This window comes from Pogoniulus pusillus, chromosome 31 (assembly GCF_015220805.1).
Source record: "Pogoniulus pusillus isolate bPogPus1 chromosome 31, bPogPus1.pri, whole genome shotgun sequence".
Taxonomy (NCBI): Eukaryota; Metazoa; Chordata; class Aves; order Piciformes; family Lybiidae; genus Pogoniulus; species Pogoniulus pusillus.
The window spans coordinates 8,800,791-8,821,131 of NC_087294.1; the positions used below are offsets into that span (position 1 = coordinate 8,800,791).

Sequence of the window (20,341 nt, forward strand, 5' to 3'; positions counted from 1 at the left end):
TTCTTTTTTCTGTCTTAGTCTGCAGTTTAAATATCTAGAAAACTATTTCTAGAAATCTTCTGCTGGCTCTTCCATTGGCATTTGACATTTGCAGGCATCAGTTCTCACACCTGTTGTTAGCAACTCTGCTATTCCCTGTCATTCCCTGACTGCTATTCCCCTGTCATTATTCTATCTATGATTGTTACATTTCCTGCAAACATCTTGCTGAACTTTCACCCCTCTTGTCAAAAAGGATGCCTTAGGGCTTGGTTGTTGCTGCTGACACAACATCCCTCTGTTAGCTTTGCTGTGGGATACAAGCTATACATGCTGTCTGCTTTTCTCAGCAAAATATTTGATGTCTTAACTGGTAGAAACTTGCTTTCTTAAGGGAGTTGCTCTACCTGTGAACTGGTCTACTCAGGGTACAGATTTCTCATGAGATCACATCAGCAAGTAGTGGCATTTGAGTAGGCAGGAAAGTGAAGAATAGCATTTTGGTGAAGATGAGTTCTAATGTTAGAAGTGATTGCAAGGTCTCCTTTGCATGCCTAGAAGCATTTGGATTGTTTTGAGTTTGGTATGTGTCTGTGCCAAACCACACAAGGCATCTCTGCTAATCAAAGGCTGAAGTCACTCTTCTGGAGTACATGATTATAGCAGTAGGCTCTCTTTTTCTCTTTGCACTTTAAAAGCACTGCCTCAGGTGGAGAACTTCCTTACATTGTCGGAAAGTCACAGTCTTTTTCACACCTTCTTGTCCTGGTTCTGTTACTGCTTTGTTATCAATGAATTTCCTCTGGGTGTGTTTTTCCAATGTGGTTCTCAGTGATGCTTGCCTCCTGACCATCAGGTGCGTCTGTTCTTGCCCTTCCATCTCTCAGTTCATGAAAGCCCAAAGGTATCGAATGTCTGGGATTGTTTTTAAAGTAAAGGGTATTCTAGAACACAAATACTTCTAGGTCTTTAAGCTTCTAAGACAGCTATATGGAGAGGTCCATCATACATAAATTGTTTCATTTGTGCTACAGTTTGAACTCATGTTCCAAATAATACCTTAATGAAAAAATCAAACTCTTGTCAGGGAACAGACTTTGTTTTGTAGTACTTCTTGATTTCTCTTGATTAACACTTCTGACACATTTTTCAGAGCTGTGCAGCTATGGAGTTATATGTCAGATTAAAGTTCACCTTTAGTCTAACTTTGCTGGGTAACTTGTTTCCTTCTGGTCAATTGTTGGTATGGCTAACTATCTAGGTACTAGAATTGTCATCCCAACCATTTCTACTGTAAGAGATCTGTATTGATCAGTGAAAGTGTGTAATGGTGATAGCTTGCTTTATTTTTAATAGCTTACTACAGAAAATTATCACAGTTTGTGCAAGAGAAGTGAGTTCACATAGATCTGACTTGGGTTTTGTTAGTTTAAAATGCATGTAGACTGTATGCTCCAATAATTTTAACTATTTTTGGTAATGCATAGTAAATAAATTGAGATTAAATGAAATGTATGTGTGACCAGGGTACACAATATGTTAGAGAGATAATATGTCTGGCTTCCTAAGAAAATGAGTTCAAAGGTTTCTTTCCATGTGGCTTGGTAATTGAAATTGTATTAAAGATTTAAACACATACAGCGTATTTATGGGTTTACTTCTGATTTTTCTCACAGCTGCAAGAGAGTCCATCTGGTTAGAAAGAGAAGAGAGAGCTCGGCAACATTATGAAAAGCATCTGGAGGAACGCAGGAAGAAGCTAGAAGAGCAGAGATTAAAAGAAGAGAGAAGGCGAGCTGCTGTAGAGGAAAAGCGAAGGCAGAGACTAGAGGAAGATAAGGTAAGAATATATGTCAGGAAAGCACTTTTCAGCTCAATTTTACAATAAGATATGATACTGTCAACCTTTTTCTTTAAAAGCTGAGGGAAAGAGTGCAACATAAACCATGGTCAGTATGAAAGAGCTTGCAAAAGAGGATTCAAAGCCTTACTTAGATACTGATTCTTAAAGTGCCCTTTACAAGTCAAGTGCAGCTAAGTTGAGCATGTCAGGGTTGCAGTGCATAAACTCACACAGGAAAATACCAAGTCAGTTTTGTATGGTTATCTGTGCGTGCTGAGATTTTTAGTGTAAGGGTAGCTAAATAATAGTTGCCCTAAGAAAACCTTTTAGAAAGTGTGCAATGAAATATGCTCTTGGCTGATTTGTTTCAGTTAAGCTGAGAACTCCATGTAGTGTAAATCCTGTGTAAGTCAGCTCATCCTTGTGTATATTTGTTTCCAGTCCCTCCCACTATTCTAATATTTCGTAGGTGGGCGATACAAGATGGGAAGTAGTCCTAGGGTGACTTTGTGTAGAGGCTGCCATAACAGGGTAACTGTTTACTCTCTGAAGTTCTGCAGGTCTCAAGCAGATCTTACCTTTTCAAAATTACTGTTAATATTTTTTACTTATTTACCACTTAAATGCTTATTAATCCTTTTCCAGTGTGTGTCTTAGTAGGCAGCACATAAACTTGAACACAGCTGCAAGTTGCCTTCTTTTTTTGTCTGTGTGGAAGGCAGCAAGTTTTGATGAGAATCAAACCCAACCCAACAGTATCCAAATGTTCCAGCAATGTGCTCTTGTGGTGCTTTGGAAGAGCTGTGGTTAGTAGGTTGAGAGAGGTTCTCCTCCCCCTCTGCTCTGCCCTGATGAGGCTGCATCTGGAGTATTGTGTCCAGTTCTGGGCCTCTCAGTTCAAAGTTGGAACTGCTTGAAAAAGTCCATTGCAGAGACACATAAAAGATGAAGAAAATGAAACATCTTCCTTATGAGGAGAGACTGAGGGAGCTGGGACTCATTAATGTTTTTGAAGATGTAAAGGGTGAGTGCCAAGAGGATGGAGCCAGGGTCTTCCCAGTGATACCCAGTGACAAGACAGGGGGCAATGGGTGAAAGCTGAGGCATAGGAAATTCCATGGAAACATATGGAAGAATTTTTTCACTGTGAGAGTGATGGAACACTAGAACAGGCTGCCCAGAGGAGTTGTGGAGCCTCCTTCTCTGGAGATACTCAAGACTGGATGCCTGGATGTGTTCCTCTGCGATCTGGTCTAGGTGATCCTGCTCTGGCAGGGGGTTGGACTAGATGATCTTTCGAGGTCCCTTCCAGCCCCTAACATTTTGTGATTCTGTGATTCTATATTATCCTGTTGTACTTAAGGAACGACATGAAGCTGTTGTACGTCGCACAATTGAAAGAAGCCAGAAGCCAAAACAAAAGCAAAACAGGTGGTCCTGGGGAGGAGCACTGCATAGCCGCATTAATAACACAGGTAAAGAGGGAGGCTTGGTTTGTTAGCCAGTTTCCCTATCCCGACAGATAACTGGAAGTTACTTTGCATTTGTTAAAAGGAAGGACGATTCAGTGTATGCTGGTTTAAATTCTTTGCTCTTGATCTTATTATTGCTAGCAATGGCATGTTTCTGACATTCTTGTGTAGCAAAAAGAACAAGGAGAAATCTGAACAGAAGTGCAAACTTGTTTCAGGAGTTGACTCTGTAACACTCTATCTTGCTACAGCTTCTCGCTTCTGCTGCTTTGCTGTCCTTTGTGTTTGTGGTGTGCTTGTGCTGTGTCAGTCTTGTGATATGAGCTACTCTCTGCAAATGCTAAATATCATGGCTCAAAAAAGGTCTGGTGGAAGTTACCAAGTAATAAGATTAAAACAGACACAAGTAAGATACTTCTCCCCTCTACAGATATTTTTTTGAGTTAGATGTCTCCTTTTTCCCCTAGAAAAACTTTAAAGATGGGCAAATGAAGTGAATTTTAACTACCTGATTTTCCCCCAATCATCTTCTCTAACATAATCTGCCAGTCATAAGCGTGTAAATACCCTGTTAAATATGACTCAAAAAAGAGATGTTGTCCTTTATTCCTTTCACGAGAAAGTGGTAGTTAGAATTCTTTTCCTCCTATTCTGTGTACATTTCAATGTGTCCAATCTTTTGTCAAGAAGAAAAACAAAAACAACTGAGAAAATGCTCTGAAATCTTTGTTATATTAGGCTTCAATAACCAGGTATTTTCTGCTTAACTCTGTATAACTGATTTGATTTTTCTTTTCTTTACTGTGAACAATCATTTTCTCACATTCTGTTCCTAGGTTATTTTTTTGAATCATCATTCACCTTTCTCGATTTAGCAGGCCTGGAGCACCACTTCAGATCTCTGGGTGGTGCTAGAAAACCTGGTACATAATTGCTGTGGTTTGTTGATTCCTTCACCCATAGCTAGTCCTCAGGAGTTGAGATCATCAGTAACTAAACCACCCTCATGTAGTTTCAATGCATGCTTAACATCATGCTGATAGAGTAGAACTGTAGTTAGTAACAGATCTTTTTTCATTATTATTTGTTTTTACTATGGAGAATTACTGCTGGCTGACTCTAAAGATTTGGCACAATTCTCTGAAAGGAGGCAGAATATTCTGCCTGCTGAAATTCAAGGTGACTCAATTCAAATATTTTGGTCTTTTCTAAAACCCTTTTGGCTACTGCATATACACAGGATTGCCAAGTATTTTTTCCATGTGGGCACAGGCATGTAACCAGCTGCACTGGCTAATGTGGTGCTCATGGATATTTTAATTGTTGGGTTTTTTGGGGGGCTGGGTTGGTTTGGTTTGGCTTTTTTTTTTTGTACAAAGAAACCAGCAGTCCTCTAGGCAACGGATTGCATTTGAACTATTCTATGGATCTTCTTTATAGGATTCATGTTGACAACACTTCCACACAAATCATCATGCTCAATTTCATTCCTTTGAATAATGTTCATAGACACAAGACAGGTTTTGGTATGCCAAACACAAGAGGTGGCTTTGCATATTGTCATTTGTTGTCTTCAGAAAGCTGCTTCATGCAGCGCATTCTTTATGCCCAATGTAGAAGTGTTTTGGCTGTATTGATATGCTATACATTTTCTCAGCTATAGATTAGGTGTCAGAGATCAAAATCCTTCCCTTATTCCCACAAATACTGTTCTGACAAAGATCGTCTGTGACACATCAAGCCTGAGCATCCTGTCTCCAGTACTGACTCTCAGACAGCAGTCATCAATATACCCCACAGATTAATGTGCAATAATCTTGTCCAGCCTGGAGAGGCCTTGTTCTTGGCCATAACTTTTATATTTCTCCTTTTCTGGGTTTTTCCCCCCTTCCAGTACCCATTTTGCCCTCACTGAGTCATTCTATCTTTAAACAAAGCAAGCAAATAACCTTTCTTCACCCCAGCCAGTTACAGTGAATCCCATATAGTTCTTAGACCTGAGGAGAGTGAAAACATCTTTCATGAACTGCATTTTTTACACATTTCTATGAAGTTTTTTTAATCCATTGGATCAGAACAAGTAAATACAATGTTGATTTGTCATAAAAAAACAATTCACCCTTGTCCATCTGCTTGCCATCAGTGTCCTGAGTTTGTATCTGTTTCCAAAACAGTTCATGGGCACACAGAATATGAATCAGCAGAGCATCTAAGCATATGCTCAAGCCTTACTGAATTTCAGCACAGTTGAGTGCTTTGCTGAGTAGTGCTGAGGTTCAATACACACTAAAATGTAAGCAAAAGCATCTTCTGAATGTCAGATTTACAAATGGAAATTTAAAGTGGGGGGCATGTAGTTGCTGCATGTAGCTTTGTATTTTTAAGAGAATAGAAGGCATATAACTGGCCTGTTCTGCCCACTCCTCCTCTTCTGCCATTGATGACAGCTTTCATGGGGGACACACATAAGCAGTAAGTGTGTGTGATCTGTATTCTTGAAACAGCCATCACCCCCTCAGTAGGGTGCAGATGCTGACTCTGCAGCAGTTGCACAGGCAAATGATGTAATGCTGCTCTCAAATGTAGAGAATTTCAAGGAAAAACAAACCCCTTTAGTGTTATGTATCAAGCACAACATTACAAATAGTCCAACCTTCCACAGGAGCTCATTTTCCTTACCTCCTAACCTGTCTCCTGGTTTGGATTGAGCAACTACTACTTTGCTCACAGCAGGTAGAAAACTACCCTGTGGTGGGAAGTTTAGGACTTCTATAGAACTACTGAGTTAGGGATTATTAATTCATTTTGTGCTTACCCTTGCTTCTCTTGTAAACTGCTCTTCTCTTAATCTTTCAACCTTGTCATCACGTTGACCTTCTGCCTAGTTGACAGTGCTAGTCAAATGTCAAACTTTCTTTCAAGTGCTAAGGGTTGGTGTTTGGTTTGTTGTTTTGGGGTTTTTTTCAGTAAATAATCTCATGTTTCTAAGCATGTTTGTCCTTCCCAGAAGCTTTCTCTTTGAGCAAGGTTTTTGTGAGAATATTGAAATAATAATCTTGTCTACTAGCATCTACTTTAGATCCTCCTGTGAAGCCTTAGACTGCAACCTGATTGAAAGATAATCAATAAACAGACTAATTTAGACGTTTGACACCGGAATGGTTTTGTGCCCAATCTTTGAGTCACCTCTACAACACCTACTGAGATGTCTGTTCTATTCTGAAAGTTCTCGTGGTAGATCAGGAGTGACTTAGTTGTGTTCTCCTCCTCCCACTAGTGAGCTAGGAACTTGCACTTTTGCATGTGGGCTGTCAATTAGCATTATCTCCATTTGTTTTAGATCCAGACAGGCGATCTGTTTCAACAATGAACCTTTCGAAACATGTTGATCCAGTCATTAACAAGCGGCTCTCCTCCTCATCTGCAACATTACTAAATTCTCCAGACAGAGGTACAGTTTCAAAGAAAAAAAAAATGACCCAAAAACCCAAGAAAGAATGTTCTATACTGATATATTACTTTGCACATAAAACAAGCTTCTGAAGTCATTTTCTGTACTTATTTAAGTGGGAGTGAAAAGACTTCAAATGTGAAAAGTAAATGGTTGAACATTTTTTCTGTGAGAAGAAATATGTGCTTCTTGTTGGGTTTGCTTATTAAAACCAAGAGAACTCACCTAAACAATTTCACTTTAGCAAATGGTAAAAAGCAGTGCTTCTGTCAGGTTTTTAGTAAATGAGGTACAACTACTGAAAGAATACATCGCTCCACAGCGCATGCAGTCACGTGTGACCTTTGATTTGCATTAGGCCATTCTGTCATTGGTTTGTTTTCATTTTGTCTTTGATATTAGTTATTGAGTATCTAAGAACACATTGCATGAAGCTTCCACACAGTTACTTTGTTACCATTTCTTCTTCTTTTTGTTGAAGAGGTATGAGTGTTTTTGATAGAGTCCTTTTATTGACCTTTCTCTCTCCAGTTACTTTTCAAAGACTGCATTGTTTCTATGTATGTTTTTTTGGTGTTTACAACTCTGCACAAATGATCAACCATCAAACTTTTAAAACTTCATGTAGTTGAATTGCTGCCTCTGTTCTGAGGATTTATGAGATTGGAGCATTGAGCTTAAAGTAGTTTTGTAAAAGAATGTTTCTTGTATAACTTTGGGAAAGAGCTTTACAGGAAAGAACTTGGTAGGGATTTTTTTGTCCTCTACTGAGAATGAGACGTTTTGTCCCACTTCAATCCAGATAAAAGCATGTTTTCAAAATCAATTTTTAGAATGGGATTTCGATTGTGTTGCGAAACTGATGGGCAGAAGTAATTATTTGTGTGTCTTAACTGAGTGTGTCGTGCTTTGTATGCATGTATGTGTGTCTGATTTCATGAGCCATGTTGATCCTAGTAGGCTAACTTAGTTGTAGAGCCTGGTAACTTGCAAAAAAAATTTTGCATCATTGTACTAGGAAATATTTTATTCCAAAACTCCATTTTCCCCCCCTCCAAGTATTGAATTCCAGTTAGTTGTATTTTTATTAGTTTTAGAGGTGTGTGTATTTTTATTACCTTTTTATGTATGTATGTGTATATGTATGTGTATTTATATATCAGGTAGTTGCTATTCTTTGCCAGAGGATGCCTCTTTTTGAAGGAGGATCTTGGCAGTGGTTGGAGGGGATGAGAGCAGCAGGCATTAAATATGTATAGTGTCTTACAAAACATAACCGGTGACACCAAGCTAGGAGCAGGTGTCAATCTGTTGGAGGGTAGGAGAGCCCTACAGAGGGACTTTGACAGGCTGGATGGGTGATCAGAGGCCAATGGGATGAGATTTAACAAGGCTAAGTGCAGGGTTCTGCACTTTGGCCACAACAACCCCAAGCAGCACTACAGGCTGGGGACAGAGTGGCTGGAGAGCAGCCAGGCAGAGAGGGACCTGGGGATACTGGTAGATAGTAGCTGTACACGAGCCAGCAGTGTGCCCAGGTGCCCAGGAGAGCCAATGGCATCCTGCTCTGTAGCCAGGTGGGGTCAGTCTCTTCTGCCAGGTAACCAGCAACAGAACAAGGGGACACAGTCTCAAGTTGTGCCAGGGGAAGTATAGGCTGGATGTTAGGAGGAAGTTCTCTACAGAGAGAGTGATTTGCCATTGGAATGGGCTGCTCAGGGAGGTGGTGGAGTCACTGTCCCCAGAGGTGTTCCAGAAAAGACTGGATGAGGCACTTGGTGCCATGGTCTGGTTGACTGGCTAGGGCTGGGTGCTAGGTTGGACTGGATGATCTTGGAGATCTCTTCCAACCTGGTTGGTTCTCTGATTCGGTGTGATTCATTGTGTTCAAATTCCTTCCATGCACTTCAATTTCAGGAGAAGTTAGACTAAGTAGCAGACAGTCTAGCAGTAGAGAAAGGGAGGGAATATGAACATGATGATCATGTGTCAAAACTTCAAATGCTAAGACAGTCTTTACATGGCATTTTCATCGAAACAGCATGGAGCTCTTCATAAGTCTCTTGTGTCTTTTGCATGTTCTGAGGCAGAAGGCAAATACGAACACTAAATGTCCTATCTCTTGTGCAAAGTCATATACCTGAATCTCATTGAGTGTGTGCCTGGAGAAATACCACTGATCTCTCCAGTGGCTTCAAGATCTTAAGAAATACTCTGTCTGCTCCTCATTTTGCCTTCCCAAGGACACCCAATCACACCTTGTAATGCGTACTATTACCTGCAAAACAGCAAGTGGGAGATGACGATGATAAGCTTACACTAAGTGGCTTATAGCTATCATCCAGAACAGGTCTTCTGTGAAGCAACACTTTTTTACCATTTGAAAGGCAGGATTTTATTTTATTGTTTTCTATTTGTTTAGACCCAGCAAAAGGCAAAAGTTTTCATTATTTAATTTGCTAAATGCCTGGTTAATTCCTTTTCAAGTGTCATATTGCTTAATTCATTTTCAAGTGTAATATTGCTACGTAGCACTTTATCACAGTTTTACAATCAGGTAGCTAAACCAAGCTTCTCATTGTACTTCTGTGTTACTGGTACAGGTGTGAGTAGTTGAAACTGTGAGAAAACATGAACACATCCAAGAGAAGAAAGCTGCTGCTATTGATCAGTAAATGTTGATAAATTGTCTTCTTTAAAGAAAGCTTAGCAAGTGGGTAATACTTTAGATGAGGTATGAGTTACATACTTGAGATGAGGTATGAGTTACACACTTGCTTACTCTTGAAAAGCACAGCTTGCACCATAGTTGTATTTCTCCTACTCTCTGCAGTGCTTTTGAACAGGTGACAGTCTTGATCACTGCATCACCTCTGCCTTTCACCTTTATAGAAGAAATTCAGAGGCTCTGCTATTGTTTCCCGTTGAAAGGGAATCTAAGCACCCAGCAGTATTTTTCCCGTCTACTCTTCATCGTGTTTGTGGCTCTCTATATAGTAAACATCACTGTTAACAGTGAGAGTCTCCTTTGTGGTACTCATCAGGAAGCCTGTTAAATCCCTGCCTCCCATCTGTTCCTAGAACTAATCAGACACTGCTGTTTGCTTACTTGCAATTTATTCTGCTGCTGCTAAGACAACTTCTTAGTGTGCAGTTTGTATATCCTGAAAACAAATAAAGATTATTGTATCAGTTCCCTGCTGCTGCCACCATGGGACTTTTCAATTACAAGTTAGGCTGTAAAGAACTTTAATCTGTTTAAACTAACTTGCTTGTTGCTGTGGGTAAGGATACTCTTCTCACACAGCAACCCTCTCAGAAATATGCTTCCTGTGTGAAAACAAGGAGCAAAGAGCTTTAAGAGTGGTAGTCTTAGCATGAAAGCAAAAAAACCCAAAACATTTCTTCTTGTCTGTCAGATATTTTAGAGAACTAAACATTGAACTTGAAAACATTACCCTAAGGCATTAAAAACAAAAACTAAAGCAAGCAAAAAAAAAAAAAAAAAAAAGAGAGAAAACAACCCTGACCTCATTGCCTTGAAGTTGAAGTTGATGTTATTATTCTGAGATGTTCTTTGTTTCATGTTTAATTTCCTTCAGTGTTCACTGAACTCCAGAGTGGAGTTGTTCAATGTATTTCTAACCATACCACCCACGTTTCAAAAGGTAAAGGCAAGAACAGAAAAAATTAAAACCTGTAAGTAGAGATCAGGCTCAAAACCACCTAAAGAACCTGCAGGTGCACAAGTCCATGGGACCCGAGACAGTCTCACCTCTGTGCCCAGCAAGATCATGGGGCAGATCCTCCTGGAAACTCTGCTAAGACACATGAAAAATGAGGAGGTGTTTGATGACAGCCAAGGTGGCTTCACCAATGGCAAATTGTACTTGACAAATGGAGTGGCCCTTCTGTGACAGGGTAACAGCATTGGTGGACAAGGGAAGAGCAACTGATCAAGGAGAGACCTTATAGCAGCCTTTCAATATTTGAAGGGGGCCTACAGCATAGTGGGAGAAGGACTTTTTGCAAAGGCATGTGACAAGGGGTAATGGATTCAAACTGGAAGATAGGTTTAGATTAGATATTAGGAAGAAATTCTTCCCCAGAGCTGGTGAGGTATTGAAACAGGTTGTCCGGAGATGATGAGGAGGCTTCAGCTCTGGAAATGTTCAAAGGCAGGTTGGATGGGGCTTTGAGTAGCCTGGTCTAGTGGGAAGTGTCCCTGCAGGGAACTTGGAACTAGATGGTCCCTTTCAATGCAAACCATTCTATGATTTAAAGTGCCAATACTCTTATACCTGGAACTCTGGGCAAAAGTTGTTTTGTTTGTTTGAGTTTAATGGTGATGCTAATGGCTGTTTAGAGTATAAATGAAGTGTCAGATATGATGCTTTCAGACAGCTGTGCCTTTGGAAGACTCATCATGTGATGACCTTCATCCACAAAGCCAAGGTGTATTTAAAAGTAACTCCAATCAAAAGCCATTTTAGGGATTTTGGAGGACTTCACCACAAGCTCCTGGCTAAAATTATTTTGACATCTCTGAATCCAGCCCATTGCTTACATGCACAAGAGAGTTTTTGCTGGTCCCTCTTAGCTCACTGTTGGTGCCTAGCAGCTAGCTTCCTTCCCAACACTGCCTCAGTGCTGTCAGTTGGATGCTGTGAGCACAGAGTTACTTCCAGCAGGTAATGTTTATATGAGCTCCCCTATGATGAGGCAAAGAGAGCAAAACCATACTCACCTTTAGGACAAGAGACGTGGGATAGGTGAGACAACGCAGGTTAGTGTTGTAAGTCATCAGTCTCTTAACTGTGTTCTCTTGAGACTACTTCACCTGTGGGGCCTCATGTGTAAGTCTGTGACTGAGCAGCAGGGCTCTACTATATTGTGAGATTTAGTTACCAGATGATGACAGATGCATTGATTTATTGGCCTAAAATTTCAGAGGTTGCTTACTGAAGTTATATGAATTTTGTGTTAAACTACAGTAGAAGATTTTCTCTAGGCTCATCCATACTTGTGCCTGTGACCTTCACCTAGGAAAGCCTAAGAGCACAAAACAGAATCTGCTGTCTTGCAATTGTAGCCTTAAACAGTGATCATTCTGAGCATGGTGCCTGGATAGAAAAGAAGCCAAGGTTTTACTATTATTGCATCCAGTTTAATGGTAGTTCTGTGATTTTTCATCATTCTTAAATTATAACTTTAATGATAATGTGTGTGGTGTAATGGTGGTCTCTGTAGGGTATTTTGTCTGTGTAACCTGTACCAATGCAAAATGGAACCATTAATCACAAATTGCTCTGGCAGTAGTACATTGTGTAAGGACATTTATCCAGAGGACCTGCTGTGTTTGAGAGTCCTGTAGTAATGCCCCTTATTGAGCTAGCAGACTTTAGGGAAGCAATTTGAGAAGTGAAAAAACAGCACTGAGGGCAGATGAGGTTGAAATCGGCCCCTCTTTTCATGAGGCTCAGTGTGGAGTAGATTAAAGACAGATTCAGGGTTTGTGGCTATGAAAGATGATGGATCTCTACCTTGTAAAATGTAAATTAATCTCAAATTTATTACAGCAAATTATTTTAATGATAATGCTTAGAAACAATCTCGTAAATTCACACTTCAGTTTTGTTGCCATAAGCACCAAACTAAAGCCAGTGAATGCTGAGAAACCTGATTTCATGTGCAACATCCAGATGGTTGCTGTGATGTAAAATTACAAACTGGAACATAGAAAGTTTCACCTCAACATGAGGAGAAACTTCTATAAAGTGAGGGTGACAGAGCACTGGAACAGGCTGCCCAGAGAGGTTGTGGAGTCTCCTTCTCTAGAGACTTTTAAAACCCACATGGATGCATTCTTGTGTAAACTGCCCTAGGGGATCCTGCCTTGGCAGGGGGGTTGAACTCAATGATCTCTGGAGGTCTGTTCCAACCTCTAAAGTTCGGTGATGAACTACTACAGGAACTAGTTGAATGTTTCAGGTTGCCTGAAAGGATATTGTGGTGAGGTTGGTGCTGGTCTCTTGTCACAGGTAAATAGTGATCAAACAAGAGGGAATGGCCTCAGGCTGTGACTGGGTGGGTTTAGACTGGACATTAAGGGGAAAAAAACCCCAGCAATTGGTCAGGTATTGGAATGGGCTGCCCAGGGAAGTGGTTGAGTCACCAACCCTGTATGTGTTTAAAAGTTGTTTGGATGTGGTACTTGAGGATATGGTTTAGAGTGCACCTTGTAGAGTAGGGACATTGATTGGACTTGGTGATCCTGAATCTTTTCCAACATGAATGTTTCTGTGGTTCAGTGTTTCGTTTGGTGGCACTCACTGAAATAAACTTGTTGCATCAGAGTATCACAGAAACATCTAGTTCAATACAGTTAATAAGTTACAGGACTCTTTCAGTTACCACTTTAATGTTTAAATAGTATTTTTTAAACAGCAAAGCAGTTTTAATAGCCAAAAGGAGTGTGTTGGTTGCCAAGCTAAATTCGCATTAGACGAGATTGGGGAAAGGAAGGTGAGGGAGTAATTTCAGCAGGTCAGTGTGTAATGTGTCTTCATAACAGACCTCATGATACAAAAAGCAGGCTTATGCTGTAGCTCTAAACTGAAAATTATCATCAGTAGGATTCTTTTTTTTTTTTTTTTTTTTTTTTTTTTTTGGACAGGGAATTAATGATCAAATGTATTTATTGCAACTTGTGGCTTAATTTATTACTGAGACAACTGCAGCCACAGAGCTGGGTACCTGCAGTTGATAAAGTCTTTCTTTGACATAGTTCTAGTAGCAAGCAATCTTTGCTTTCGTCTGGATAGTCTGGCAGACTTTGGAAGGTGTTTTAGTAATTGATCTTTTTTATAACCAAAAGACTCTGTACCTCATGTGTAGAAAGAGTTTAGGGGACAAACATCTCTGTCAAAGTCTATATTTATGAATGGTAACTGCTTTCCTAGTACAAAATCACCTTATCATTCCTAACAGGGAATGTGGTATATGTGTGGAATATCAGTATGAATATAACAGCAATACTCCATAATGCCAGAGGAAAGTTTAGATATCTGTGTTCCTATAGGAATTCCTCTGCCAAGAGGGAATGAAATCAAAGCACTAAGTGATGTATGCTTTTCATCTCTGAAGGATAATACAAGGTTTTTGTGCTAGGCAGTAGTGAGGACATAATACTTGTGTAGCATGCAGTTATGTGTGGAGTGTCTGAACTAACATCTTGCTTGCATGGTGCACGTTCAGCTCGCCGTCTACAGCTCAGTCCGTGGGAAAGCAGCATCGTTAGCAGGCTCCTGACGCCCACTCACTCATTCCTGGCCAGAAGTAAAAGCACAGCTGCACTGTCTGGAGATGCAGGTAAACCTCTAAGAGCAGAGGCCTCATGTCTCAACCACTTCTTTTTCCCAGATTCTCTGTGGGATGTTGTAAAGCTCTTGCTCTACTTGTGAACATACGGTTGCTTGAATGTCCATGACTGTCTTGCATGAAAGCTTGTTTGCAATTCCTCTTTCTCTCACCACCTCTTTCTTAATCTCTCTTACCTCCTCATCAATGCAGTAAACGAATGCAACACACGGAAAGCAACAAAGTCACACTGTATATAGACTGCTTAAGGAAATGTCCTAATGTTTTAAAGAGCTGGTTCAGCACGCCCACTGCTAAAGCTGTGTACTGCTTGTTGCAAAGAGTAATTTCATTCTACTAGGGCACGTCTCACATGGAAACAAGTTAGGCTTGAAGGAAGATAAGACGTTGTTGCAGTGGATTTAATACATGTGAAAGTAAACGCGCAGGTTTAGTGAGGTTAAAATAATCATCAAGCCCTGTGCCAACCCCAGAGCAGCTCTCTAATGTGTGTCTTGAAGGGAAACTTAACATGCAGGCTCAAAAAAAATATTTCTAAATGGTAACTTACAGCCCAGACAAAACTGTATTCCAATGACAACTAGGGCATGCCTACTTATGTATTTCAGGCAGGTGACTGCTACTTCTTTCATCATAGGATGTTTTGTGATCATCCACTGGAGACTTTACCATCACAATAGGATATGGCTGCATATGCTGGAAGCTGAAATCTAGACAGGTCCTTTTTCTATGATACGAATGGGACTTTTAATTAAAGGATGTAGAAGGTGAGGAGTAGAGTCCTGCTAAGATTACTTTTAAAGAAGCTTTTACTTAAGAACTCTTGTAACTAATTAGGCTGCAGTACATATCCACAGGGGTATCACTGTAGGAGCTAAAACATGGATGATATTCTGCAAACAGTGGAAATGACAAGGAAATAAATCCTTTTCACTCTTCACAAACAATAGCTTGTAAAATGAATACTAATGTCATCTACCAAACAGGATATTGGAAATTCTGCTCTTCATTAAAGAATAATTGAGAGAGCAGAGTCTGAATTTTGAAAGTGGCTCCTTTGCTGGAGCAAGCATGAAGATTTTTTGGGTGACTGTTGTTGGTTGTACTGCATAATAAGCTAGTCTAAACTGAGCAGAACATTGAGAAAGATTGCAAATAGCAGGAATGGCTGACTTGTCAGTCATCAGTCTGAGATAATTCCCTGAAATGCCTTCCCTGTGCTAACTGGAGCTGTACCACCCAGAAGAATAATCCATTTGCCCATTGTTTTCAGGTATTATTCTCTAGGAGCAATAACTGCAGTTCCTTCATGCAGGACACTTCCTGGAGATTAATGATCAGGTGGTGGGAATGGCTCACAGCTGTGTTCTGTGCACTCAGTGCATCCCAGCCTGTCATTATTCCCTAGAAAATTACCCTGCCTTTTGGCTGGAAATATAAATTACAACACAAAAACCCAAAATCAAATTCAATATGGATTCATGTCCTTAAATTTCAAGTGAGCTATTGGAGACATCCAGCATAAGAGTACATCTGGATCTTTTGAAAAATAACCCTCCAAAATCAAAATGTTTTCTAAATAACATCAAAAGCTCCTCAAGATAGATGTAATCCTGTTGGTACAGCACTGGGAATGCTGCCTAAAGCATTGTTTGGCAACACTGCAAATGAAAATGAACTACTTGTCCTTTAATGCTTACTCTGATGACCAACTTGCAGCAAGAGAATCATTGCACTTAGAATGAGAACAACACAAGTTATAAGCAGTAAAGTCATAAGCAATTAAAAACATATCTTGTGCCATTGTCTTCTATCCATTCTAGATACACTCAACAACAAAAAAAAAAAACCCATACAAGCAAAACTCCTTTTCCTTAGGGTTTGTTTGTTTTTTTTTAATGAACTATTTTAAGCCAGTCATAATATCTTATTAAATATAAATCCCTATAAATGACAAGACAAGCATAAGTGCTATTGCTGTGACACTTACACAAGACTTCTAACTCAAAATGTTAATTTCTCAGTGCAGAGTTCTCAGTGTTAGGGCTGTTAAGTCTGTGAGCTCTTCCTGTAACAGTTAATCCTTCCAGTCTTACAACAGCACAGCTGCTATGTGTGGCACTGCATTTTTTAGGTGTTCTTAGAGGGAGCTACAGGGAAGAAACGTTGGTGGGTGTTTTTATCAAGAAGACTGAGGATGTAGTTCTCTTTTACTTAAAAAAAAAAAAAGAGGAGATAGGTAGGATACCATATAGAATCTATTTTCTCTTCAAGTAGCACTGTGGTGGCTTGAAATTACCCCTCCCCCCCAGTAAGATTACCAGACCAACTCAGAGGCATTAGAAGCAAATGAAGCAATATATTTACAGCAAGCTAAAATTTACAAGCATTTAATGCAATGAATATATACAAAAGTATATTTAGAAATATTTAGAGTTGTTTGCAATTTAGAAATAACACAGGGATTCTCACAGGGTTCCCCTTGAATTGTTCCTCAAACCCCTTGGATGAAGCCCAAAAGGGGCTAACAGCCACCTTCTACTCCTTCCCCCAGTGAGAAAACTGAGAAGGCTCTTACTGTTATTACCCAGCCAAGGTTAGTGCAGAAATCAGGGAGGAGGAGTTAGGAAGCAAGCCAGGCAGGAGGCAGAAGTGAAGAAGGAGGAAATTATTTACACAGCAGATTATATACTAGTCCAGCAAACAAATGAAATGATACAGATTTATCTTATTGTTGTTCTTCTGCATCCAGTTCTTTAGTTAAAATTTCAAACAAAACTAGAGAGTTACCTCTGTAACTGCCACTAATATGCTGAATAATAATTATGGTAAGGCAAACAGGAGCAGCCAAATCAAACTCAGTACTAATAATATTTTCCCCAGTCTTTGCATTCAGTTGACCCAAGAGAAAGCCCAAGAAATACTTTGTTGCAAGAAGTTCCCCGTAATGCTTTTTGTAGCGTGGAAATTCTCTTTGAACATGTAATCAGAACACTGCATATCTGATAAGCTGGTGTTGGAGGAGCTCTGTCAAGTGACAGTCTTTGAAACCAGCAAAAACTGCCATCCTGGTTACTCAAAAATTACTTTCCAAGTCGATTTGTTGTTGCTAGCCTGCTTTTTATAAGGTGTGGACAGGTTTTCTGTTGAGAATGCGTTGAAGTCAGCTATTATTCTAGCTTTATCAAGATATTTTAGAAGTGTCCCAGTTTGAGGCCGTGAGCTACCCAGGGCTGGAGGACAGAAATGACTCTTACTCCTTTTGAACAGTAAGAATGAAGATACTGCACACTGATTGGAAGTTTAAAAAGAGATTCTGTTTACAGGAACATATATACAAAAGGCAATCAGGTAGAATAAGTACACTAACAAACTAGGCCAAGTCTATTGGACTAACACCCAAAACAGAGGCCCAAACATGCCCTCTACAATCCTCCACCCCTTCCACCCTCAGTAACTGCTCTTCCCAGCTTAGGTCTATAAGGCTTCAGCAGCCCACATGACACAGCTCAAAATCCCCTGCCAGCTAGAAACCACCTCCCCTCCCACAAACTTTGAGATAAGTAGGGATGCACACTCTTCCTGGGGAAAAGAAGTGAAGGGAGAAAAGGCAGGGAGGAGAAGGGAAGCCTGTCAGTCAGAACAGGGACACATGCTCTTCCTGGAGAAAAGGCAGGGAGGAGGAGGGAAGCCTATCAGTCAGAATAGGGACACATGCTCTTCCTGGAGGAAAGAAGTGGAGAAAAGGCAGGGAGGAGGAGGGAAGCCTATCAGTCAGAATAGGGACACATGCTCTTCCTGGAGAAAAGAAGTGAAGGGAGAAAAGGCAGGGAGGAGGAGGGAAGCCTATCAGTCAGAACAGGGACACAGCTCTTCCTGGAGGAAAGAAGTGGAGAAAAGGCAGGCAGGAGGAGGGAAGCCTGTCAGTCAGAATAGGGACACATGCTCTTCCTGGAGAAAAGAAATGGAGAAAAGGCAGGGAGGGCAAGGGAAGCCTTATAAGCTGAGATACTGTAAACCAGAACAGAATAACAATATTGCAGTGTCCTGAGATGGCCAGGTCCATTCCCCTGAGATGAGCTTCCACACCTGTAGTTTTCTTAAGGGAACCTGGGACCCCTCAAACTACGACATTAAGTTCTTAAATGAGTGGGTTTTAGCTATTCCTGAAAGAGGGCTTTTTAAAAGCACACTGCTTGCTAGAGACAGTAGGTAGCAATTCCGTTGGTTTCCTAGATGAAACTGGTTTGTATTGTTACTGTGTCCTGATCTTTGTGTGTATCTGCTGTGATTTTCCTTCACTTCCAATGAATAGGCATTCTGATTTCAGTTTGATCATTTCCTATTCTGAATGTAATTGAAACTCGTGTTGATGGGTATGTGAGCTAGCCAGTCAGACCAGTCGTTGTGCCCACTGGTTTTTCAGAACCAGCAGCAGCATAAAGACTCAGCAGAAAGATCTGGTTACTCTCTGCTACCCACTTGTGCCATACTTCTTCATTTATTTAAACCATATTAGTACTTTACAAATGGAAAAGTACATGAATGCCTATTTAAACTGCCTCACTACTTTGCATGTCCAAGCTAGTGTATGAAATGATGGTTCTGACTTGATAATTAACTATTCCTCTATATATTAATTAATACCTTCTTTCTTTTCTGTCTTTCTCGGTTATTTCTGTTCCTGCTGGCTTTCCTCTGTCAATTCTCCAATGCTGCTCTCTAACTGAAATTTATCACTAACAAACCCAACAAACACCGCAGTTATCCCCATTTGTCCCCGTTCAGCATCTTGCAGCCCCATCAGTCCTCTGTCCTACAAGACCATGAGATGTAGGAATTCAGAACGAGCAAAACTTTATGCCTCTACCGATGCTGTTGGACGTAGGAGAACACCACATCTCGCGGGGGTAAGCACGCCACCTGTATGTGAGCCAGCACCTCATGCCTTCAGCACCTGATTGCATTGCTTCCTGGGGCACAAATAGTTTTCAGGGTACTTGATTAAGTCTGATTCTCCCCACCCTCTCCAATTTCTTTTGTAGATCACTGGGTTTTAACTGAAATATAATTACATTCTGTGCTAACATGGTGTGGTTGGTTTGGCCCTGGCTGGGGGCCAGATGCCCACCAAAGCTGCTCTGTCACTCCCCTTCTTAAATGGACTGGGGAGAGGGGAAAATATAGCAAAAGCCAGTGATAAGGTAGAAGTAATTCAGTAGTAGCAATAAGCAGAGCAATAGACTGCATGGAAAGCAAAAGCAGAGATGTTAGTCTCTGCTTCCCATCAGTAGGATGATACTTGGTCTCAGGAAGCAGGGTTCTCTACTCTTAGTTCGCTTGGAGCACAGATGCCATGGATGAATCTCCCTAAACTTCTTTCTTATATCTGAGCTGACATCATATGGCCTGGAATATGCCTTTGGCCAGTTTAGGTCAACTGGCTTGGCTGTGTGCTCTCGGCATACTCTTGAGGTGGCAAGATGTTGGAAAAACGCAGCCTGAGTGCTCAGCTCAGCAGTAGCCAAAACACTGCTTTGTTATCAGCACTCAGCTACAGCACTGCAAAGCACAGAACTAGCAAGATGCTTTGAGGAGAATTAACTCTAGCTCAGCCCAGACCCACTACACATGACCCAATTGTCCACATGGATTGTTCACTGCATAAACATCCACATTTGCCCAACACCTATGTTTGCAGAGCAGATACCTCACCTCCTCACAGTGTGGATTCTGTTCTGACTTACAGAGCCCAAGATGGTGTTGCAGCTTTTCCCTCTGGGGAATCTATTTTTTGCCAGCAACCACAAATCCTGTAGCATTTTATCTCCTCTGAGTCCACTGTCAATTCAGCTTTACTTTCTTAGGAGATAAAGATAGTAAATGTTTCCTCATTCAGAAGCCTAGTTTGTAAACGAGGCTTTCCACATATCAGCTGTTCATTCTGAATTATTTGGTAGCAGCACTGTCACTGAGCTGCACTCTTGGGGCAGATCAGAACAGTGTGATATGGGCAGACCAAATTCATGTTGAGTCTGCTCCAAGCCAATGGGATGCAGTCAGGTCCAGTTCAGCTATTGTCTACTAGACACGAGCAGTTATATTTTCCCTTGTACTCTACAGCGTGAGTTTGTTTAGCATGCGAGAAGAGTGAAGTCATCTCTGCAAAGGATTTTCTAAGAGGTGCTTGCATTTTTATTTGGCCTCGTAGGCAAA

The 20,341-nt window shown here is 40.7% G+C and overlaps 1 protein-coding gene across 6 annotated transcripts in view; it reads left to right on the forward strand.

The window, feature by feature from the left end:
- Window positions 1-20,341, forward strand: part of MAP7 (microtubule associated protein 7) — a 135,162-nt gene that overhangs the window by 91,365 nt on the left and 23,456 nt on the right. For 5 of the 6 annotated variants that reach the window (XM_064169119.1, XM_064169121.1, XM_064169122.1 and 2 more), the window contains 5 exons: window positions 1,656-1,819; window positions 3,186-3,297; window positions 6,635-6,745; window positions 14,003-14,116; window positions 18,890-19,035. In XM_064169119.1, coding sequence (XP_064025189.1) covers window positions 1,656-1,819; window positions 3,186-3,297; window positions 6,635-6,745; window positions 14,003-14,116; window positions 18,890-19,035 — 647 coding nt within the window. The remainder of the gene's footprint in view (window positions 1-1,655; window positions 1,820-3,185; window positions 3,298-6,634; window positions 6,746-14,002; window positions 14,117-18,889; window positions 19,036-20,341) is intronic. The other variant, XM_064169118.1, reaches the window with a different exon arrangement.